Source organism: Pleurodeles waltl, chromosome 1_1 (genome assembly GCF_031143425.1).
Source record: "Pleurodeles waltl isolate 20211129_DDA chromosome 1_1, aPleWal1.hap1.20221129, whole genome shotgun sequence".
NCBI classification, from domain to species: domain Eukaryota; kingdom Metazoa; phylum Chordata; class Amphibia; order Caudata; family Salamandridae; genus Pleurodeles; species Pleurodeles waltl.
In genome coordinates, this window is record NC_090436.1 from 852772949 (window position 1) to 852791091 (window position 18143).

An 18143-nucleotide genomic window follows, 5' to 3' on the forward strand; every position below is an offset into this window, starting at 1 on the left:
TAAAACATCCAGGAGACACTTTTTCACATCAATCGGCTAGGAACAGCCATTGTTCTCGTATTTTGAAATCAGAACAACAGCTCAGGGAGAAAGCTTTTAAAATTACTGTTCTGGTGACGACGTATGAAATCTTTAGAGAACATGAATAAAAGTTCTAAGGGAAGTTTGGAGCATAGCCCTCTTGGACTATGCTCAGCACCAATTGTTAATGGGGTATAACTGCCAGCTGACTAAGAAAAAAGACTGTTCTCCATCCCACTGGGAATGCATATGCATGGATATTAAAGGGAGGCTTCAGCATTCCAAAAATTAAGAAAGGCTGACTTTTTCAAACCTTTGGCTGTTGTTGCAGAAGACCGAGTTGGTTTGTTTTCAGAGTTAATTTTTTTTTTATTTTATTTTTTTACTCGCAGCTGTTTACACCCTTAGGATTGCAATGTGTTCTTATCTTACTCATTTTAATGGTTTGTTAAGAGGTGTAAACACTGCTTCGTGGCATGAACATTTCTGTTGCCTCAACTCCACTTTTACAAAAAACACAACAATAGCCATGCAAAATATGGTTATATCATCTAAATTCAAATCTACATTTATCCTGAATATCAATGTGCCGTGACTGAGTACTTAAACATGTTAGAAGTTATGTGTACAAAGACAGGTCTATGACTTATGCTGCAGTGTCCACAATGCCCAGGTTAACATTCCAATGTGGGTCTGCTTAATTTCCCTCCAACATTCAAAACAGGAATTCCTCTCCAGCACCTGGAGGCAGCAGTTCTACAAATTCACCTAAATTGTCTCACTATTGCTCATTATGAACCGAGCAGCAAAAGCTGCAGTGATATGTCACAAGGAGAAATCCAAGTTCTACTAACCTAGTTTCTTCTGCCCACCTAAACAACTTTATTTGTGGATTCCTTGGTGGGGCATATGAGGAGATTGCAAGTCCATCTATCACCATGTTATCTGTGGGTGTGAAATAAGGGCTTTCACTGGCAAGTCGTGTTTGACCCCATTTGTTTTTTTTAATAGTACCGTCGTGCATGTGGTGTTAGGCATATTTACTGGTATTTGCAAATACAACAATGTCTGTACTGCTAAAGTGGCTTGTACATAATTGTATTCCATTGCTTTGATGAGCACTAGGAGATATTAAGTAGACAGTGGCCTAAACTAAAAAAGATCAAGACACAGATGGTTGATCACAAAAGGTAAGTTCGGCAGTTCAAGCTGGACAAGTCCTTTTAAGACAAGGCCTAGCTATACTTAACTGCATTTGGTTGCTTCTTTTCTGCAATATCAAAGGTAATATAAAAATAATGAATACATTTCTACCCATAGTATAGTTAACCGTATTAGGGTGATTCTGACAATTACTTCAGATATAGTATACACAAGCTAAAAGGGATGGAAATAAATGCCATGAACAAAGCAGTCTGAAAGGCAATAGAGAAAGATGGCCCTCTGTCATAATAACAGTGATGCAGACATTGTTTTTAAATAACTGGATATATATTCCGAATCAGATTTGAATTTCTACTCATGTGCTTTCCTCACACAATAATAACAAATTTAACTAATTTCAGCAGGTTTGCAGGGCCGATCGCTCCTTAAATGTGGGACTGCCATGGTTTAGACGACAAAGCAGTCGGTCAGTGTACAGGCATCCACTTTAACAATCGGATCTGCAAACAAATAGGGCAGTCAGGTGCAACATATAGGGCCAAAGAAAACTAAATTTCATAGAGAAATGGTTTATGACAAAGAATTTATATTTTTGTCCTAGTAGGTATTAATACCTAAAATTAAAGATACTTTGTTGTTTCCTATAAAGAAAGGAGCTTTGCGATGCAATTTGAAATACATTGATTAAAGAGCAAAAACAGTACACAAAATGCACAATCATATTGCAGGGCATGCTTCTTGTGTGCTGCTTATGAAAGGAGAGTCTAATCTTAGATAGGCCTCAAATGTAAAACGTTTGTGAAGGTTTTCTTTAAACTGGAATCTTTTTGTAAAAAGAAGTTTAGCCGATTGCATTACAATAAGGTGTATTTTGAATTAAAAAAAATAATTGTGTCAAACAGCTGGTCCACTGGGCAAATCCAATTCTATGCTGGTTTATGATAAATAATTTAATTCAGAGATGGCCCATAGATTATAATTACAGATGGATGCAAAATGATTGGAGGCTTAAAAAGAGCTCCAACAACTCGAGAAATGGGGTAAAAGTAAAAAAGGGTCAATAACCGGAAGGGCTACCAAAATGACATTAATACTTTAAATATACAGCATGTTCTCAGCCTAACAGATAATTCTGAACAAATCATGCAAAGCCACAAAGATTCCAATGCTGAAGAAACATAGTACCAGAGTCCAGTCAACTTGGCTGAAACAACTGAAATCTGGAGATCATTTTAGTATATTAAGTGGAACCGGGATAATGTGGATTAAGCATTTACAAAGCAGCTCAAAAGCTATGCTACTTACTACATTCGGTGTAGATCTCTTGAAAATCTCCAGCTGTCATTGAGAAGTTAGCATTTGAAGGAAGGCTATGTGGATTTACATCAGGAAAATATACTGGCCTTATTTGATCCGCAGACTTGCGATTGTTGCTGAACTGATGTATCCATGGATAAAGTTTAAAAGCATTGACTTGACAGCATCTGCAAAAACAGAACTGATTCCATTACTTGCCTCATCTTACGCACAGGGATGAGAATAGCTTTCTCACCATACTGGCACAAGTTCATAAGAAATTTGCTAAAACATGCCAAAAACAAAACATGGCACTGTAATGGTGTATATATAAATTTGGCAGTAGCCACTGTAGTCATGGTTCAGCCACAATTTCAACAAAAAAATGCATTTTTGGTTTTGAACACCATGGACGAATCTGGAACCAATTTACCAATCGCCTGGTGTAGTGCGCAAAGTTCTAGCATGCAAATTTTGCAGATGCATGCCAGGGTAAAAAAAACAAAAAAAAACAAAAACACAATACAGATAAAGAGTTAAGTAAAAGGGTGAGACATTTTGTTCTCTCATTTTAGCTCCTTTAGGAAATGTTGCTTGTGCCTACAACCCAAATAACCGAACAGATTAACCCCTTAGCTGCTGGGCCTTTTCCCCCCCAGTGCTGAGCCCTTTTTTGGCTATTTGGGGTAGTTCGCGCTTAGGGCTTCATAACTTTTTGTCCACATAAGCTAACCATGCCAAATTTGCGTCCTTTTTTTCCAACATCCTAGGGATTCTAATGGTACCCAGAGTTTGAGGTTTACCCTGGAGGAGACCAAGAAAATAGCCAAAATACAGTGAAAATTTAGTTTTTTCCAAAAAAATGGGAAAAAAGGGCCGCCGAAGAAGGCTTGTGGTTTTTTCCCTGAAAATGCCATCAACAAAGGGTTTCTGGAGCTGAAATCACTATCTTCCCACCTTTCAGGAACGGGCAGACTTGAATCAGAAAACCACATTTTCCAACACAAATTTGGCATTTTACTGGGACATACCCCATTTTTACTATTTTTGGTGCTTTCAACCTCCTTCCAGTTAGTGACAGGAATGGGTGTGAAACCAATGCTGGATCCCGGAAAGCTAAACATTTCTGAAAACTAGACAAAATTCTGAATTCAGCAAGGGGTCATTTGTGTAGATCCTACAAGGTTTTCCTACAGAAAATAACAGCTGAAATAAAAAAATATTGAAATTGAGCTGAAAACAACAGCCATTTTTCTTTATGTTTTACTCTGTAACTTTTTCCTGCGATGTCAGATTTCTGAAAGCAATATACCGTTTTGTCTGCTGGACTCTTCTGGTTGCGGGGATATAAAGGGCTTATAGGTTCATCAAGAACCCTAGGTACCCAGAGCCAATAAATGAGGTGCACCCTGCAGTTGGTTTTCATTCTATACTGGGTATACAGCAATTCATTTGCTGAAATATGAGGAGTGAAAAAGAGGTATCAAGAAAACCTTTGCATTTCCAAAATGGGATCAAGATAAGGTTTTGAGGAGCAGTGGTTATTTGCACATCTTTGAATTCCGAGGTGCCCATACTAGCATGTGAATTGCAGGGCATTTCTCAAATAGACGTCTTTTTTACACACTCTCTTATATTTGGAAGGAAAAAATGTAGAGAAAGATAAGGGGCAATAACACTTGTTTTGCTATTCTATGTTCCCCCAAGTCTCCCGAAAAAAATGATACCTCACTTGTGTGGGTAGGCCTAGCGCCCGCGACAGGAAATGCCCCAAAACACAACGTGGACACATCCCATTTTTTTCACAAAATACAGAGCTGTTTTTTTGCAAAGTGCCTACCTGTAGATTATGGCCTCTAGCTCAGCCGGCACATAGGGAAACCTACCAAACCTGTACATTTTTGAAAACTAGAGACCTAGGGGAATCCAAGATGGGGTGACTCGCGGGGCTCTGACCAGGTTCTGTTACCCAGAATCCTTTGCAAACCTCAAAAAGTGGCTAAAAAAACAAGTTTTCCTCACATTTCGGTGACAGAAAGTTCTGGAATCTGAGAGGAGCCTCAAATTTCCTTCCACCCAGCGTCCCCCCAAGTCTCCCGATAAAAATGATACCTCACTTGTGTGGGTAGGCCTAGCGACCGCGACAGGAAATGCCCCAAAACACAACGTGGACACATCACAGAAAACAGAGCTGGTTTTTGCAAAGTGCCTACCTGTAGATTTTGGCCTCTAGCTCAGCCGGCACCTAGGGAAACCTACCAAACCTGTACATTTTTGAAAACTAGAGACCTAGGGGAATCCAAGATGGGGTGACTCGCGGGGCTCTGACCACATTTCGGTGACAGAAAGTTCTGGAATCTGAGAGGAGCCACAAATTTCCTTCCACCCAGCGTCCCCCCAAGTCTCCTGATAAAAATGATACCTCACTTGTGTGGTTAGGCCTGGTGCCTGCGACAGGAATAGATCACACAACGGTCAATGTTGGTCCTTACGTGAGGCAGCTGTTGACCCTGGGGTGATCCATTCCTGACACAGGCACTAGGTGTAGGCACTCAAGTGGGGTAGTGTTTTTATCAGGACAGGTGAGGAGTCACTGGGTGGTAGGAATATTGTGGATCCCAGCATATTCCTGTAGTTTGTGTGACAGAAATGCGAGAAAAATTGAGTTTTTTTTCAACATTTCAGCTTTGCAGGGTATTCTGGGTAAGAAAACTTTGGGGAAGTCACACAAGTCACACCTCTGTGGACTCCCCCGAATGTCTAGTTTCCAGAAATGTTTGGGTTTAGTGTGTTTCTCTATATGGCCGCCGAATCCAGGACCAAAAACACAGGTGCCTGCCTTACAAAACCAGTTTGTTTTGCCATGGATAATTTTGATGTCTCCACAATATGATTTGGGTGGTGGAATTTGGGGCTGAACTAAACCCGAGTGCAGGCAGCAGTCATCCATCAAGATGCCATCTCTGCTATTGGCTAAACTGTTGCTCTAAAACACTAGCCTACGTAGACAGTCACAAAATCGATGGTGTGTGAGATACGTGCAACAGTAGAGGCCACCTTACCTGCGCTTCTTCCCTCAATCAGCACGTACTTTCAAGACACTCAAAAAACACCTTGTCACATACCATTCGTCACAGTCTTTAGCACCTCCTGCGCCCAGTCCAACAATCATTATTGGTGCTCCCACTCCCTCCTCCTCGGAATCCCTCATTACCCCCCAGCAAAAGTGCCCTTCATCTCTCCATAGACTTTGCTAATGTACTCAGCTATTTACATAAAATACAGATTTGCTCTTTGCAGTAGGCATATAAACCTTCTGCGCTTCTTTATGGCACTAAAACTGCCACTAGACAAGTCAGACCCTTTTCCCCCAGGGAAACCACACACATATTGACAAAAGTGATATATATATGACAGCCAATCACCTGAAACTCAACTCAAGCAAAACCGAAATAATCCTCTTTGGCCCACACAAAAACACCTGGGACCCCTCATGGTGGCCCACCACGCTAGGCCCTGCACCCACCCCCGCCAACCACGCACGCAACCTCAGCATCATCCTAGACTCCTCCCTCTCGATGACCCAACAAATCAACGCTCTCACCTCCTCATGCTTCGACACACTCCGTATACTGAAAAACATTCAAATGGATCCCCACAGAGACCAGAAAAACTGTCACTCACGCACACATCAGCAGCAGGCTTGATTACGGAAACGCCCTCTACGCCGGCACCACTCTAAAACTCAAGCGCAAACTACACGCATCTAGAACTCAGCAGCACGACTCATCCTCGACCTCCGCCGACACGAACACATCTCTCCACACCTCAAATCCCTCCACTGGCTCCCCATTGACAAAAGGATCACCTTCAAGATCCTCATCCTCGCACACAAATCACTCCACAACACAGGCCCTGCCTACCTCAACGAGAGTCACCTTCCACACCCCCACACGAAACGTCCGCTCAGCTGACCTCTCTCTCGCCTCTGTCCCCCGCATCAAACACACCACCACCGGGGGCAGATCCTTCTCCTACCTTGCACCCAAAACCTGGAACGCCCTCACAACCCACCTTCGCAAGACCCAAAACCTACTTCTTTTCAGGAAGGGCCTCAAAACCTGGCTTTTCGAACAGTGAACCTCCCAGCCCCTTTCCCTCCCCCCCCCCGCCCCCCCCCCCCCCCCAAGCGCCTTGAGACCCTCACAGGTGAGTAGCACACTTTATAAATCTCTTTGGTATATATAGATCTACCTCTATATATATATATATATCTATGTACATAGATATATCTATAGATATATCCATGTACATAGATATATCTATCTATATAGATATATAAATATAGATCTATTTTTTTTTAGTTGTTGTATGGTTTCCTTGGGGGCCAAAATGGCCCCCAGGGAAACCCTACAACATCTAAAAAAAAAATTGCCCCCACAGGGGGTCACCCTGCCCACGGGCAACCCCCTGTCATTTTATTTATTTTTTATTTTTATTTTTTTGAAAAAAAACCAATCCCCTGGGGGGGGGGGGGGGGGGGGGGGGGGGGCGCAATCGCGCCCCCCCCCCCCCCAGGGGGCACCTACTTTTTTTTTTTAAATTAATTATGCCCCCGGGGGGGGGGCGGCCCGTTTTCCGAGGGGGCCGCCCCCCCAAAGTGAAATCCCTGGCGTCTAGTGCTGTTTCCTGGCCCCCGATCGCAGCTGTGCTGCGATCGGGGGCCAGGAAACACTTTGAGAAGGCCTCGTAACAAAGGGCAGACTCTCCCCTTTCTTACGAGGCCTTTTCAAAGTGTTTCCTGGCCCCCCGATCGCAGCTGTGCTGCGAACAGGGGGCCAGGAAACCTGAAAGTGTTTCCTGAACCCCGATCGCAGCACAGCTGCGACCGGGGGCCAGGAAACACTTTCAGGAAGGCCTCGTAAGAAAGGGGAGACACTCCCCTTTCTTACGAGGCCTTCCCGAACTTGGGAAAGGCCGTTTTCCCCATCAAAGCAGGAAGCGGCCGCAAGGCTGCTTCCTGCTTTGATGGGGAAAACACCTTTGCAACGTCAGCGCGCCGCGAGGCGCGCTGACGTCACAAAGGGGCGGGTGGGGGGGCGGGGGGAGACACGGAAGCTTCCGTGTCTCCCAGGGGGGGGGGGGGTTAAAAAAAAATAAAAAATCCTCGGGTGCAACGCACCCGAGGATTTATTGATACCCTTCCTGGTGTCGGCCACTGGTCGTGACCCGCACCAGGGAGGGTGTGTGCACCAGGGGGCACCTACTTTTTTTTTTAAAATTAATTATGCCCCCGGGGGGGGGGGGGGCGGCCCGTTTTCCGAGGGGGCCGCCCCCCCAAAGTGAAATCCCTGGCGTCTAGTGCTGTTTCCTGGCCCCCGATCGCAGCTGTGCTGCGATCGGGGGCCAGGAAACACTTTGAGAAGGCCTCGTAACAAAGGGCAGACTCTCCCCTTTCTTACGAGGCCTTTTCAAAGTGTTTCCTGGCCCCCCCGATCGCAGCTGTGCTGCGAACAGGGGGCCAGGAAACCTGAAAGTGTTTCCTGGACCCCGATCGCAGCACAGCTGCGACCGGGGGCCAGGAAACACTTTCAGGAAGGCCTCGTAAGAAAGGGGAGACACTCCCCTTTCTTACGAGGCCTTCCCGAACTTGGGAAAGGCCGTTTTCCCCATCAAAGCAGGAAGCGGCCGCAAGGCTGCTTCCTGCTTTGATGGGGAAAACACCTTTGCAACGTCAGCGCGCCGCGAGGCGCGCTGACGTCACAAAGGGGCGGGTGGGGGGGCGGGGGGAGACACGGAAGCTTCCGTGTCTCCCAGGGGGGGGGTTAAAAAAAAATAAAAAATCCTCGGGTGCAACGCACCCAAGGATTTATTGATAGCCTTCCTGGTGTCGGCCACTGGTCGTGACCCGCACCAGGGAGGGTGTGTGCAACGAAGAGGTTAATACCAAACTTAGCATGAGTGTAGAAATTTACTCAGAAAAAGTTATTTTGTGTGTTTGGTGTAAAGCTGTTCAGTATTTTTTTTTTTTTTTTAGATAAAAACGTTTTAAAAATTAGCATAGCAGGCTTAAAAGGTTACACCAATTATACCATGGCCGTTTGGAATTCGTAATCTAAGAAAATAAAAAAAATCTTATTTAACAAGAGAGAATTTTTCTCCTGCGGTCACCCTCCCTAGGCTTATACTGGCCCTGAGGACTCTATTCCACAGAACATGCTTAAATTATTTACTGTAATTTTGGGGAGGGGGAGGGGTGGCGGTGGTTGCAGCTGTCAAAGCTACAGCCAAGCCACAGCAAACAGCTATGTCCCCGGGGTGGGCACCCTGGGGAGTGGCAGTATTTTTATTGCCACTAAAGCGACTAGTGCTGAAGAGAAATATTTTAAGTGAGGATGGATGTGCTCCTGGTGAAGGACTAGAATGTTGTCACTCACAATGAGCTAATGCAATGGATGAAGTGGGCTGTCAAAGCCCTATGCAGTACATTGTATTAGGCACACTAAAAATGTGAATGAAACAAAAGACCAATGGATTAAGGGGGCTGGCTGAGAGAAGCAAAGTAAATAAATACATTCTATATACATATTCACACACACACACTGAAAAACAAAGGTTAAAGTAATGTTCAAGTTAGGTGAATAAGTCATTGACACCATTAACATTTTGAACTCACAAAACCATAGAAATTCACCAGTTCTAGTTAGCATGGCCAACTATAACCTACGTCCCCGCCATATATCGCTGATATCAATAATGACATCATCCAATAAGTGTATTCGTTTGTTCTATAGTTTACATAATGGTTGGATGCTACCATGTTACTTTTCTATTTAATTTTCTAAAGCCTGTGTCAAGCTAATGGGTTTATGTGTTTACAAAAACACATTATCTTCTAATGCATCATAGGTGTGTTGAGTCACTGAACACGTTGAAGAGTAACTCTGTGTGCATATGACAGTTTGACACCTTGTGTCCAGTATCTTCCACACAAGCCTTTTGGTTCTGCAGAAAATGGGCACAAATTCTGCATAGTAGATACTAAGTATTGTAAGCAGCCTTGAGTTATTAGACAAAAGTGACTCAGCATGACAATTTCTACATAACATAGAAAACTGTGGGCACTAGGTACTAACCTACGTACATGTGCTTCTTTTGTTTCAGAACATGTGCTATCTGTAATGTTTTCACCACAGTATGAAGGTAGCATAATCTTTAGCACATTGGGTATCTTACATGAATGGTGCCTTTTTTGACAATTGTTCTACTGAGTGCACACTGCTCTTAGTAGATACTTTGTAATACTCTGTAGAGTATTTCTCATGAGAGTTGCACTCTCTGCAAATAATGTAGTATAGAGTAAACTCTCTCCACAGAGAGAATGCTGTTTACAGTATCCACTTTTCTAACCATAGCAATGTAATTTTTCAATGTAGGTTCAATGACTGAGGGGTTTAAAAAAGATAAAAACTGGGCATAGTAGGGCATTCATTTTGGAACAGATGTGAGTAACTTGGTTTCTCTGAACAGCTGTGTACACATTGAACACTGTGTGGCAAAGAGGGATTCCCACAGATCTATGGTTGATTGTTAATGTGAACTAGACTATCTGTGAAGTGTAAGGTGGAGGGTCAATGTTGCAAATAACACAAGAGCTACACCTAAGAGACTTTTATCTATGATGCCAATAATGATGCTTTATATTATTCTGAGCTATTTTGTACTTACTTTGAGACCTTTAAAGCCATTATAGTTTATACATTAATGTGTACAAAAGAAGCTTGGATGATATCAGTGATGTCATGAATGATGTCATTTAAGAAGTCATTATTGATGTCCAATTATGACATAGAACATGTCATGAGTGATGTAATATGTGAGGTCATATGCAGTGCATGGTGGGGTTGCAAGTTACAGTTAGCGCTGCTAACTACAACTGGCGAATTTATGTGATTTTTGTCTAAAACGTTAATGTTGTCGCTCACATATTCACCTAACTATAACATTACTTTAATCCTTGTTTTTTTCAGTGAATTTCTAGAGTGATTTTTCCTGTAAAGTAACATTTTATTACCATTAGTAAAGCCAACCGCCCGGCCAAAAGCCATACTTGACAAGGGGTTGGCCAGGCCTTGTGTCCAAAACATCTGGAGGTAGCCAACCCCGATAAGGCAGCCAAACTTGTGTGGCGTCTGGCCTTTACTTGCACTTGGGTTTGGCCACACGCAGCCACTAGAGGCAACAAACCCATGACGCACACAGCCTTTAGTCATGCGTGGCTTGGAGTTAGCCGCAGGGCCTGTCTTGCAGCCAAGCCCTGCTTTCAACTCCCCCTGCAGGCAGCCAACCCCATGATGCGCACAGCCAAGAGGGGGGAATTGGCCATAGGGTTTGGCCTGCCACCAGGCCCTGTGGCCAAACCCCCCCCAGGAGGTAGCCAACCACACATCACACACAGCCTTTGGCGTGGGCTTCATGGGGTTGGCCTTTGGACACCCGGGACCCTATCCCTGCTGCCAAAACATATATATTAAGGGGAGGGGGCTGCAGCCACCTTCCCAAGTCTTATTAGGCCATAGGGATCTCATCCCCTGGGGAGGGGTCTGCATGCCCCTCCCCCCTCTAAGCCTTAGCTGGCTCCAGGGATTCCATCCCCCGTCGTCAAATTTAATAGAAAAGGGAAGGGAGTGTGTGGTCCCCCACTACACATTTTTTTGGACCCAGAAGATCCCACCGGCCCAGGGCCATGTAATTCATAAAGGAAGGAGGGTGTACGTGGTGGCTTGCCCTGAGCCTAAGTAGGCCCCAAGGATGCCAATCCCTGAGGCCAAAATAATAAAAACGAGAGGGGGCATGTAGCCCCCCTCCTCAAGCCTATTTTGGCCCGAGGACTCCATCCCTGGGGCATAGTAATTAAAAAAAGGAAGAGGGGTGCCTGCCACCCCCCCTTCCCCAGCGTTATAGGCCCCCTAGGACCACATTCCCCACAGCTATGCCTTATTTATAGGCGAGTGGGGGCCATGCAGCCCCTTTCCCTGAGCCTATTTTGGCCCAGAGGACTCCATACCCCAGGGCCCCCTCTGACTTCCTGCATGGTACAGGAGTTGATCTTTTTAGCAGCTATTTATGCTGCTCTCTCTGGGCGGGAGCAATCTGTTGTTCCGTTTCCCTGCACACAACAGTACGGGCAGGGAAACAGATCACAACTATGCTCCCAGCCAGCAGGAGCATTTTTAAACTCCCACCGGGTGCAAGCAAACTTAGTGTTTGATCCTGTTTGGCAGGAGACTTGAAAATGCTCCTGTCAGAGAGCAGCAAGCGCATGTTTCCTTGCCCGTGGCAGTGGGGGGGCTGGGAAACTAATGAGTCCCACGATAGGCTTCCTAGACAGAGCAAATGAGCTGGCACCTGGGTTCTTTAAAGCCTCAGGGAGGCGGGCCGTGTGACCCCTCACATTTCCTTGAAGTGACAGCCCTGGGAGATAGGGTAACCACAGCCTTTTTAAGGCATGGGGAGGTGGGCTGCGTGCTCCCCTTCCCCTCCCAAGGGATGGGGGCCCCAGGGCCAAAAAAGAGCTCCGGGAGGAGGACTGCCCACCCCTTTCCCCTTCAATATACTCAGTCCCCAGGGGATGTGGGCCCTACTGACACCCCTTCCCATTTATATGTTAAATAATGGCGGCTGACATTTTCTTTGGCCATGATCCTGCTGGTCTACCAGAGGATCGTGGGATAATATGCCAATATTTTTCATTTTGGCCCCTGGGCACCAAACCTTGCCCCCCCCCCCCGGGCCTGTGGGGGCAGGGTATCCCTACCCTGGCACACTTTGTTTCCCCCTAGGAAAGGATACTGAGTCCCTGAATTCTCTAATGGCTGTCATCCCCATTTATCTCATACTGCTGGCAGCCAATCACAGCGCTCGCTCCAGCGGGACTCCTACTCGGGCGAGATTGCTCAGGGCAAAAAAAGAAAAGTTTCCTGGGCCAATCAGAATGTTCTATTTCTAAACTGACACCCAAGCAAGAGCCTCAAGATACGTTTGCTAATTCACCCATCCAGATATATAAATATTGTTAAACTTAAATTTTCTGAAAATGCTGCTCCCTGCGGGTGGGAGCAATCTTTTCATTTGTTTCCCTGCCTGCTTCAGTGTAGGCAGGAAAACATATGAAAAGTCTGCTCCCAGTGGTCGGGAGCATTTTTTCATGCACCGCCCACTGGAAGTCGACTTAGTGTTTGCTCCGGCTTTGCATGAGTTTTTAAATTGCTCTCGCCAAGCAAGAGCAAACACAGGTTTCCATGCCCGCTAGGACCTGGGACAGGGCTCCCCCTAGGACATAGCTGAGCTGACCCTGGGGTGCCCAGGCCATTAATGGCTCAGTGAGGGTGGCTGCATACCCCCCCCTTCCCATTTCATGCAAGGCTGGATCATGGAGGATGAGGTCCCTGCAGACACAAGCGGCCTGGGGACGGGGTACACTGTCCCCACCCTTGCACTTTTTTATTTACTAAGCGGCTGGGCCCTGAGGGATGTGGCCCTCTGGGCTGAAATTGGCTCGGGAAGGAGGGGGTATTTGCCCCTCCCCCACCCCACCCCCTTTTTTTTTTTTTTTAAGATTACTCTGGGACCCAGAAGATGGGGTCCTAGGGATGAAATAGGCCCAGCATGGTGGCTCTTGGAACGTGGATCCGTGGATACACTGCGTTAGATCTACATATCTAAATATACATATTCCTTTTTCTTTAATAACGCCAAAACAAGTTAAATTACAAAAAGATCCTTCTGGACCAAGACCCTGCTTTCTGCCAAATTTGGTACAATTCCATTCCGTGGTTCAGGCTGTAGATGTGTCTACAATACCTTTGGGAAATTACATGGTGTAAACTCGTTTTGGGACTCCCCCTTTCGCAGCCCTCACTTGTCGAATCACCCGGAAACTTTCCTAACAGAAGATGAAGTGACTGGCAAACTAGTTTTGAAAATGTTGTTAGCAAAACACAAAATGCTTTTACTATGGAAACTAGGTCCTAACTAACCACTGGAGACTGCTGGTAGGATGGGGATTTTATTATATATATATAAAAATTAAACAGGTAATACTCGCACACTCAGGACACCAGGGAAAGCAAAAATTAGTTTAATACAACATAACGCGTTTCGGCTGACACAGCAGTATGTATATGGGTTGTTACAGCTATAATTGTGTTTCCATTGACAATCAATTTTTTGAGTTACTAAAAACTTTGGCCCCGTTTGATAAATGTCAACATAAATTTCAAAGAAAGTGCTACTTTTCAATAGTCTGCGCATAGAATGTTAAGAGGTGATTGTCAACCAGGTGGTTCAGGAAACAAAATAAAAAAAATAACAAAAATAAAGAAAATAAAGGAGGAGCACGGAAACACATTTCACCATTCATTTCTCCATAGGAACGCAGCGCTACAGCCCAAACTTCTAAACGGATTTACATCAAATTTGACAGAAAGCGAAATCTTGGCCCAGAAGAAGTGCTTCTTGTGTTTTAGTGTAAATACGTTTAGTAGTTCTGGAGTAATTAAGGTTTAAAAAAAAAAAAACTGCATACTTCACGCCGCAGAGGATCTGCAGAACCAACAGGTTTCCAAATGAGATATGAATGGCTGCCACCACCTCAACTTGCAATTGGTGGCAGTCATCTTAGGACCCGAGACTCGGACCCGAGTCCTAAAAAATGTAAAAACCAAAAATATACGGGAGCAGGATACGGATCCCCTGACCCCCTACGCCCAGTGGTTGGGTCGTAAAGGTACCCTGTCTTGATCAGTTTCCTTGCCCCCATTAGTGCAAGCAGGGACTCAGATCAAAAGTTTGCTCCCAGCCAGCAGGAGCATTTTTAATGCCGCTACCCACTGAGAGCAGACTGTATTTGCTCCTATTTGGCAGGGGTTTCAAAAATGTTCTCCCAAAGTGGGAGCAAACACGTGTTCTGGGGATTGACTCCCCCGGACACAGCAAGTGAGCCGGGACAGGCTTGGGGATGGAGGCAGGGCGCCCCCCCATCCCCTTAAAACAGATTTTAGGTCCCAGGGGATTGGGTCCCCGAGGCCGCATATGTACTGGCGAAGGGTGGCTGCACACCTCCTCTCCAAAATAATTAAGTTGGGACCCAGAGGATGGGGTCCCCAGGGCCGAAAGCTGCTAGGGGGGTGCACCTTCTTCCCTTAAAAAAGAGAGAAGTGATGTCACCCCGGGCCTCTCCAGGGCTTTATTAAAAAAATAAAAAAAAACACACCTCACCATGTACTTCTTATCAATGCTGTCATGAGTGTGTAATATCACTGCAGCATTTGCAATGCCATTATGATGAGAAAACTGTGCATGGCGGAGGCGCAAATCATAGTTACCTTATGGCATGAGTTAAAGTTACCCGAGATAACTTTAACTGGTGAATTTCTGTGTTTAAGAGTTTAAAACGTTATGTTGTTACTGAACCTTTCACCCAACTATACCTTTACTCTAACCTTTGGTTTTTCCAGTGAATATATTAAACACACACACACACACACACACGCCTTTTACCTCTCAGTCTTAAGAGACTTTTAATTCTACATTTCTAATAGTATACCAAAATACAATGTATGCAAGGTGACATACTGGACACAAACAGGGACAATAAACAGCACATTGAATCTGCTAAGACAGACTAAGTTAATGTTTGCACGTTTTTGTATTTATCATCCACAGGAAGATCTCAAAGTTCCAGAGAGCACACTCCTGAATATCACACTAGGATGGATTACATTATTTGTTCCATTATAGCCTGAGGGAGCAGATTTTATAATTTTCAATGTAGGCCTCATAAGAAAGGTGAATGCTTTAAGCTGTAAAATCTGTACAAAACAGTCAAAGTTACATGTATTTAGTCTGAATAGCTGAAGCTGCATTTTTTTTTCCTGAACTAGTTCAAGAATGTGAAATTGAAAATGTCACTTACCCAGTGTACATCTGTTCGTGGCATCAGTCGCTGGAGATTCACATGTTCTGCATAGCTCGCCATCTGGTGTTGGGTCGGAGTGTTACAAGTTGTTTTTCTTCGAAGAAGTCTTTCGAGTCACGGGACCGAGTGACTCCTCCTTCTGTCTCCATTGCGCATGGGCGTCGACTCCATCTTCGATTGTTTTCCCCGCAGAGGGTGAGGTAGGAGTTGTGTTGTAGTAATAGTGCCCATGCAATGGAGTGACTAAGTATGTACCTATTTAAGGTTAAAATAATATATATACACAAATATATAAAGTTGAAGCTAACTTCCGAACTGCTACAGGCTCCCCGGGAGGTGGGTGGGCACATGTGAATCTCCAGCGACTGATGCCACGAACAGATGTACACTGGGTAAGTGACATTTTCAGTTCGATGGCATCTGTCGCTGTAGATACACATGTTCTGCATAGACTAGTAAGCAGTTATCTCCCCAAAAGCGGTGGCTCAGCCTGTAGGAATGGAAGTGGTTTGAAATAATGTTCTTAACACGGCTTGACCTACTGTGGCTTGCTGTGCGGATAGCACGTCTACACAGTAGTGCTTGGTGAACGTGTGTGGCGTAGACCATGTGGCTGCCTTACATATTTCTTGCATTGGGATGTTTCCTAGAAAGGCCATGGTAGCACCTTTTTTTCTGGTTGAGTGTGCCCTTGGTGTAATGGGCAGTTGTCGTTTTGCTTTAAGGTAGCAGATTTGGATGCATTTAACTATCCATCTGGCTATACCTTGTTTTGATATTGGGTTTCCTGCATGAGGTTTTTGGAATGCAATAAATAGTTGTTTAGTCTTTCTGATGTTTTTCGTTCTGTCAATGTAGTACATTAATGCTCTTTTGACATCTAATGTATGTAGTGCCCTCTCAGCTACGGAATCTGGCTGTGGGAAGAACACTGGTAGTTCCACTGTTTGATTTAGGTGGAACGGTGAAATAACCTTTGGTAAAAATTTAGGATTAGTCCTTAGGACGACTTTATTTTTGTGTAGTTGTATAAAAGGTTCTTGTATTGTAAACGCCTGAATTTCGCTTACTCTTCTTAGAGATGTAATGGCGATGAGAAATGCAACCTCCCAGGTTAGGAACTGTATTTCGCAAGAGTGCATGGGTTCAAAAGGTGGACCCATGAGTCTTGTTAAGACAACATTTAAGTTCCATGAAGGAACAGGTGGTGTTCTTGGTGGTATAATTCTTTTAAGGCCTTCCATGAATGCTTTAATGACTGGTATCCTTTATAGGGAAGTTGAATAGGTAGTCTGCAGGTATGCAGATATTGCCGCAAGGTGTATTTTAATGGAAGAGAAGGCTAGGCTAGATTTTTGTAAGTGAAGCAAGCAACCCACTACATCCTTTGGAGTTGCGTGTAAAGGTTGGATCTGATTATGATGGCAGTAGCAGACAAACCTCTTCCATTTACTTGCATAGCAGTGCCTAGTGAAACGGCCTTCTGGCTTGCTTTATGACTTCCATACATTCTTGGGTAAGTTGTAAGTGTCTGAATTCTAGGATTTCAGGAGCCAGATTGCTAGATTCAGCGATGCTGGATCTGGATGTCTGATCTGTTGGTTGTGTTGTGTTAACAGATCCGGCCTGTTGGGCAATTTGATGTGGGGTACTACTGATAGGTCTAGCAGTGTTGTGTACCAGGGTTGCCTTGCCCAAGTTGGTGCTATTAAAATGAGTTTGAGTTTGTTTTGACTCAATTTGTTTACCAGATAAGGAAGGAGAGGGAGAGGAGGAAAAGCGTAGGCAAATATCCCTGACCAGTTCATCCATAGGGCATTGCCTTGGGACTGCCTGTGTGGGTATCTGGATGCGAAGTTTTGGCATTTTGCGTTCTCTCTTGTTGCAAACAAGTCTATTTGAGGTGTTCCCCAGAGTCTGAAGTAAGTGTTTAGAATTTGGGGGTGAATTTCCCATTCGTGGACTTGTTGGTGATCTCGAGAGAGATTGTCTGCAAGTTGATTCTGGATCCCTGGAATAAACTGCGCTATTAGGCGAATGTGGTTGTGAATTGCCCATCGCCATATCTTCTGTGCTAGAAGGCTCAACTGCGTTGAGTGTGTCCCCCCCTGTTTGTTTAGATAATACATTGTTGTCATGTTGTCTGTTTTGACAAGAATGTATTTGTGAGTTATAATTGGTTGGAAAGCCCTTAATGCTTGAAAAACTGCTAGCATTTCTAGGTGATTTATATGCAGTTTTGTTTGATGTACGTTCCATTGACCTTGTATGCTGTGTTGATCGAGGTGTGCTCCCCACCCTGTCATGGAAGCATCTGTTGTTATTACGTATTGTGGCACTGGGTCTTGGAATCGCCGCCCTTTGTTTAAATTTATACTGTTCCACCATAGAAGCGAGAGGTAAGTTTGGCGGTCTATCAACACCAGATCTAGAAGGTGACCCTGTGCTTGTGACCATTGTGATGCTAGGCACTGTTGTAAGGGCCTAATGTGTAGTCTTGCGTTCGGGACAATGGCTATGCATGAAGACATCATGCCTAGGAGTTGTAATATCTTTGCTTGTATTGTTTGTGTTGGATACATGCGTTGTATGATCTTGTTGAAATTTTGAATTCTTTGTGGACTTGGAGTGGCTACTCCTTTTGTTGTGTCTATTATGGCTCCCAGGTATTGTTGTACTTTGC

At 44.7% G+C, this 18143-nt stretch overlaps 1 protein-coding gene across 2 annotated transcripts in view; it reads right to left on the bottom strand.

Moving 5' to 3' along the window:
- Positions 1–18143, bottom strand: part of CARNMT1 (carnosine N-methyltransferase 1) — a 340569-nt gene that overhangs the window by 118037 nt on the left and 204389 nt on the right. For both annotated transcript variants that reach the window (XM_069229159.1, XM_069229170.1), the window contains one exon: positions 2491–2669. In XM_069229159.1, coding sequence (XP_069085260.1) covers positions 2491–2669 — 179 coding nt within the window. The remainder of the gene's footprint in view (positions 1–2490; positions 2670–18143) is intronic.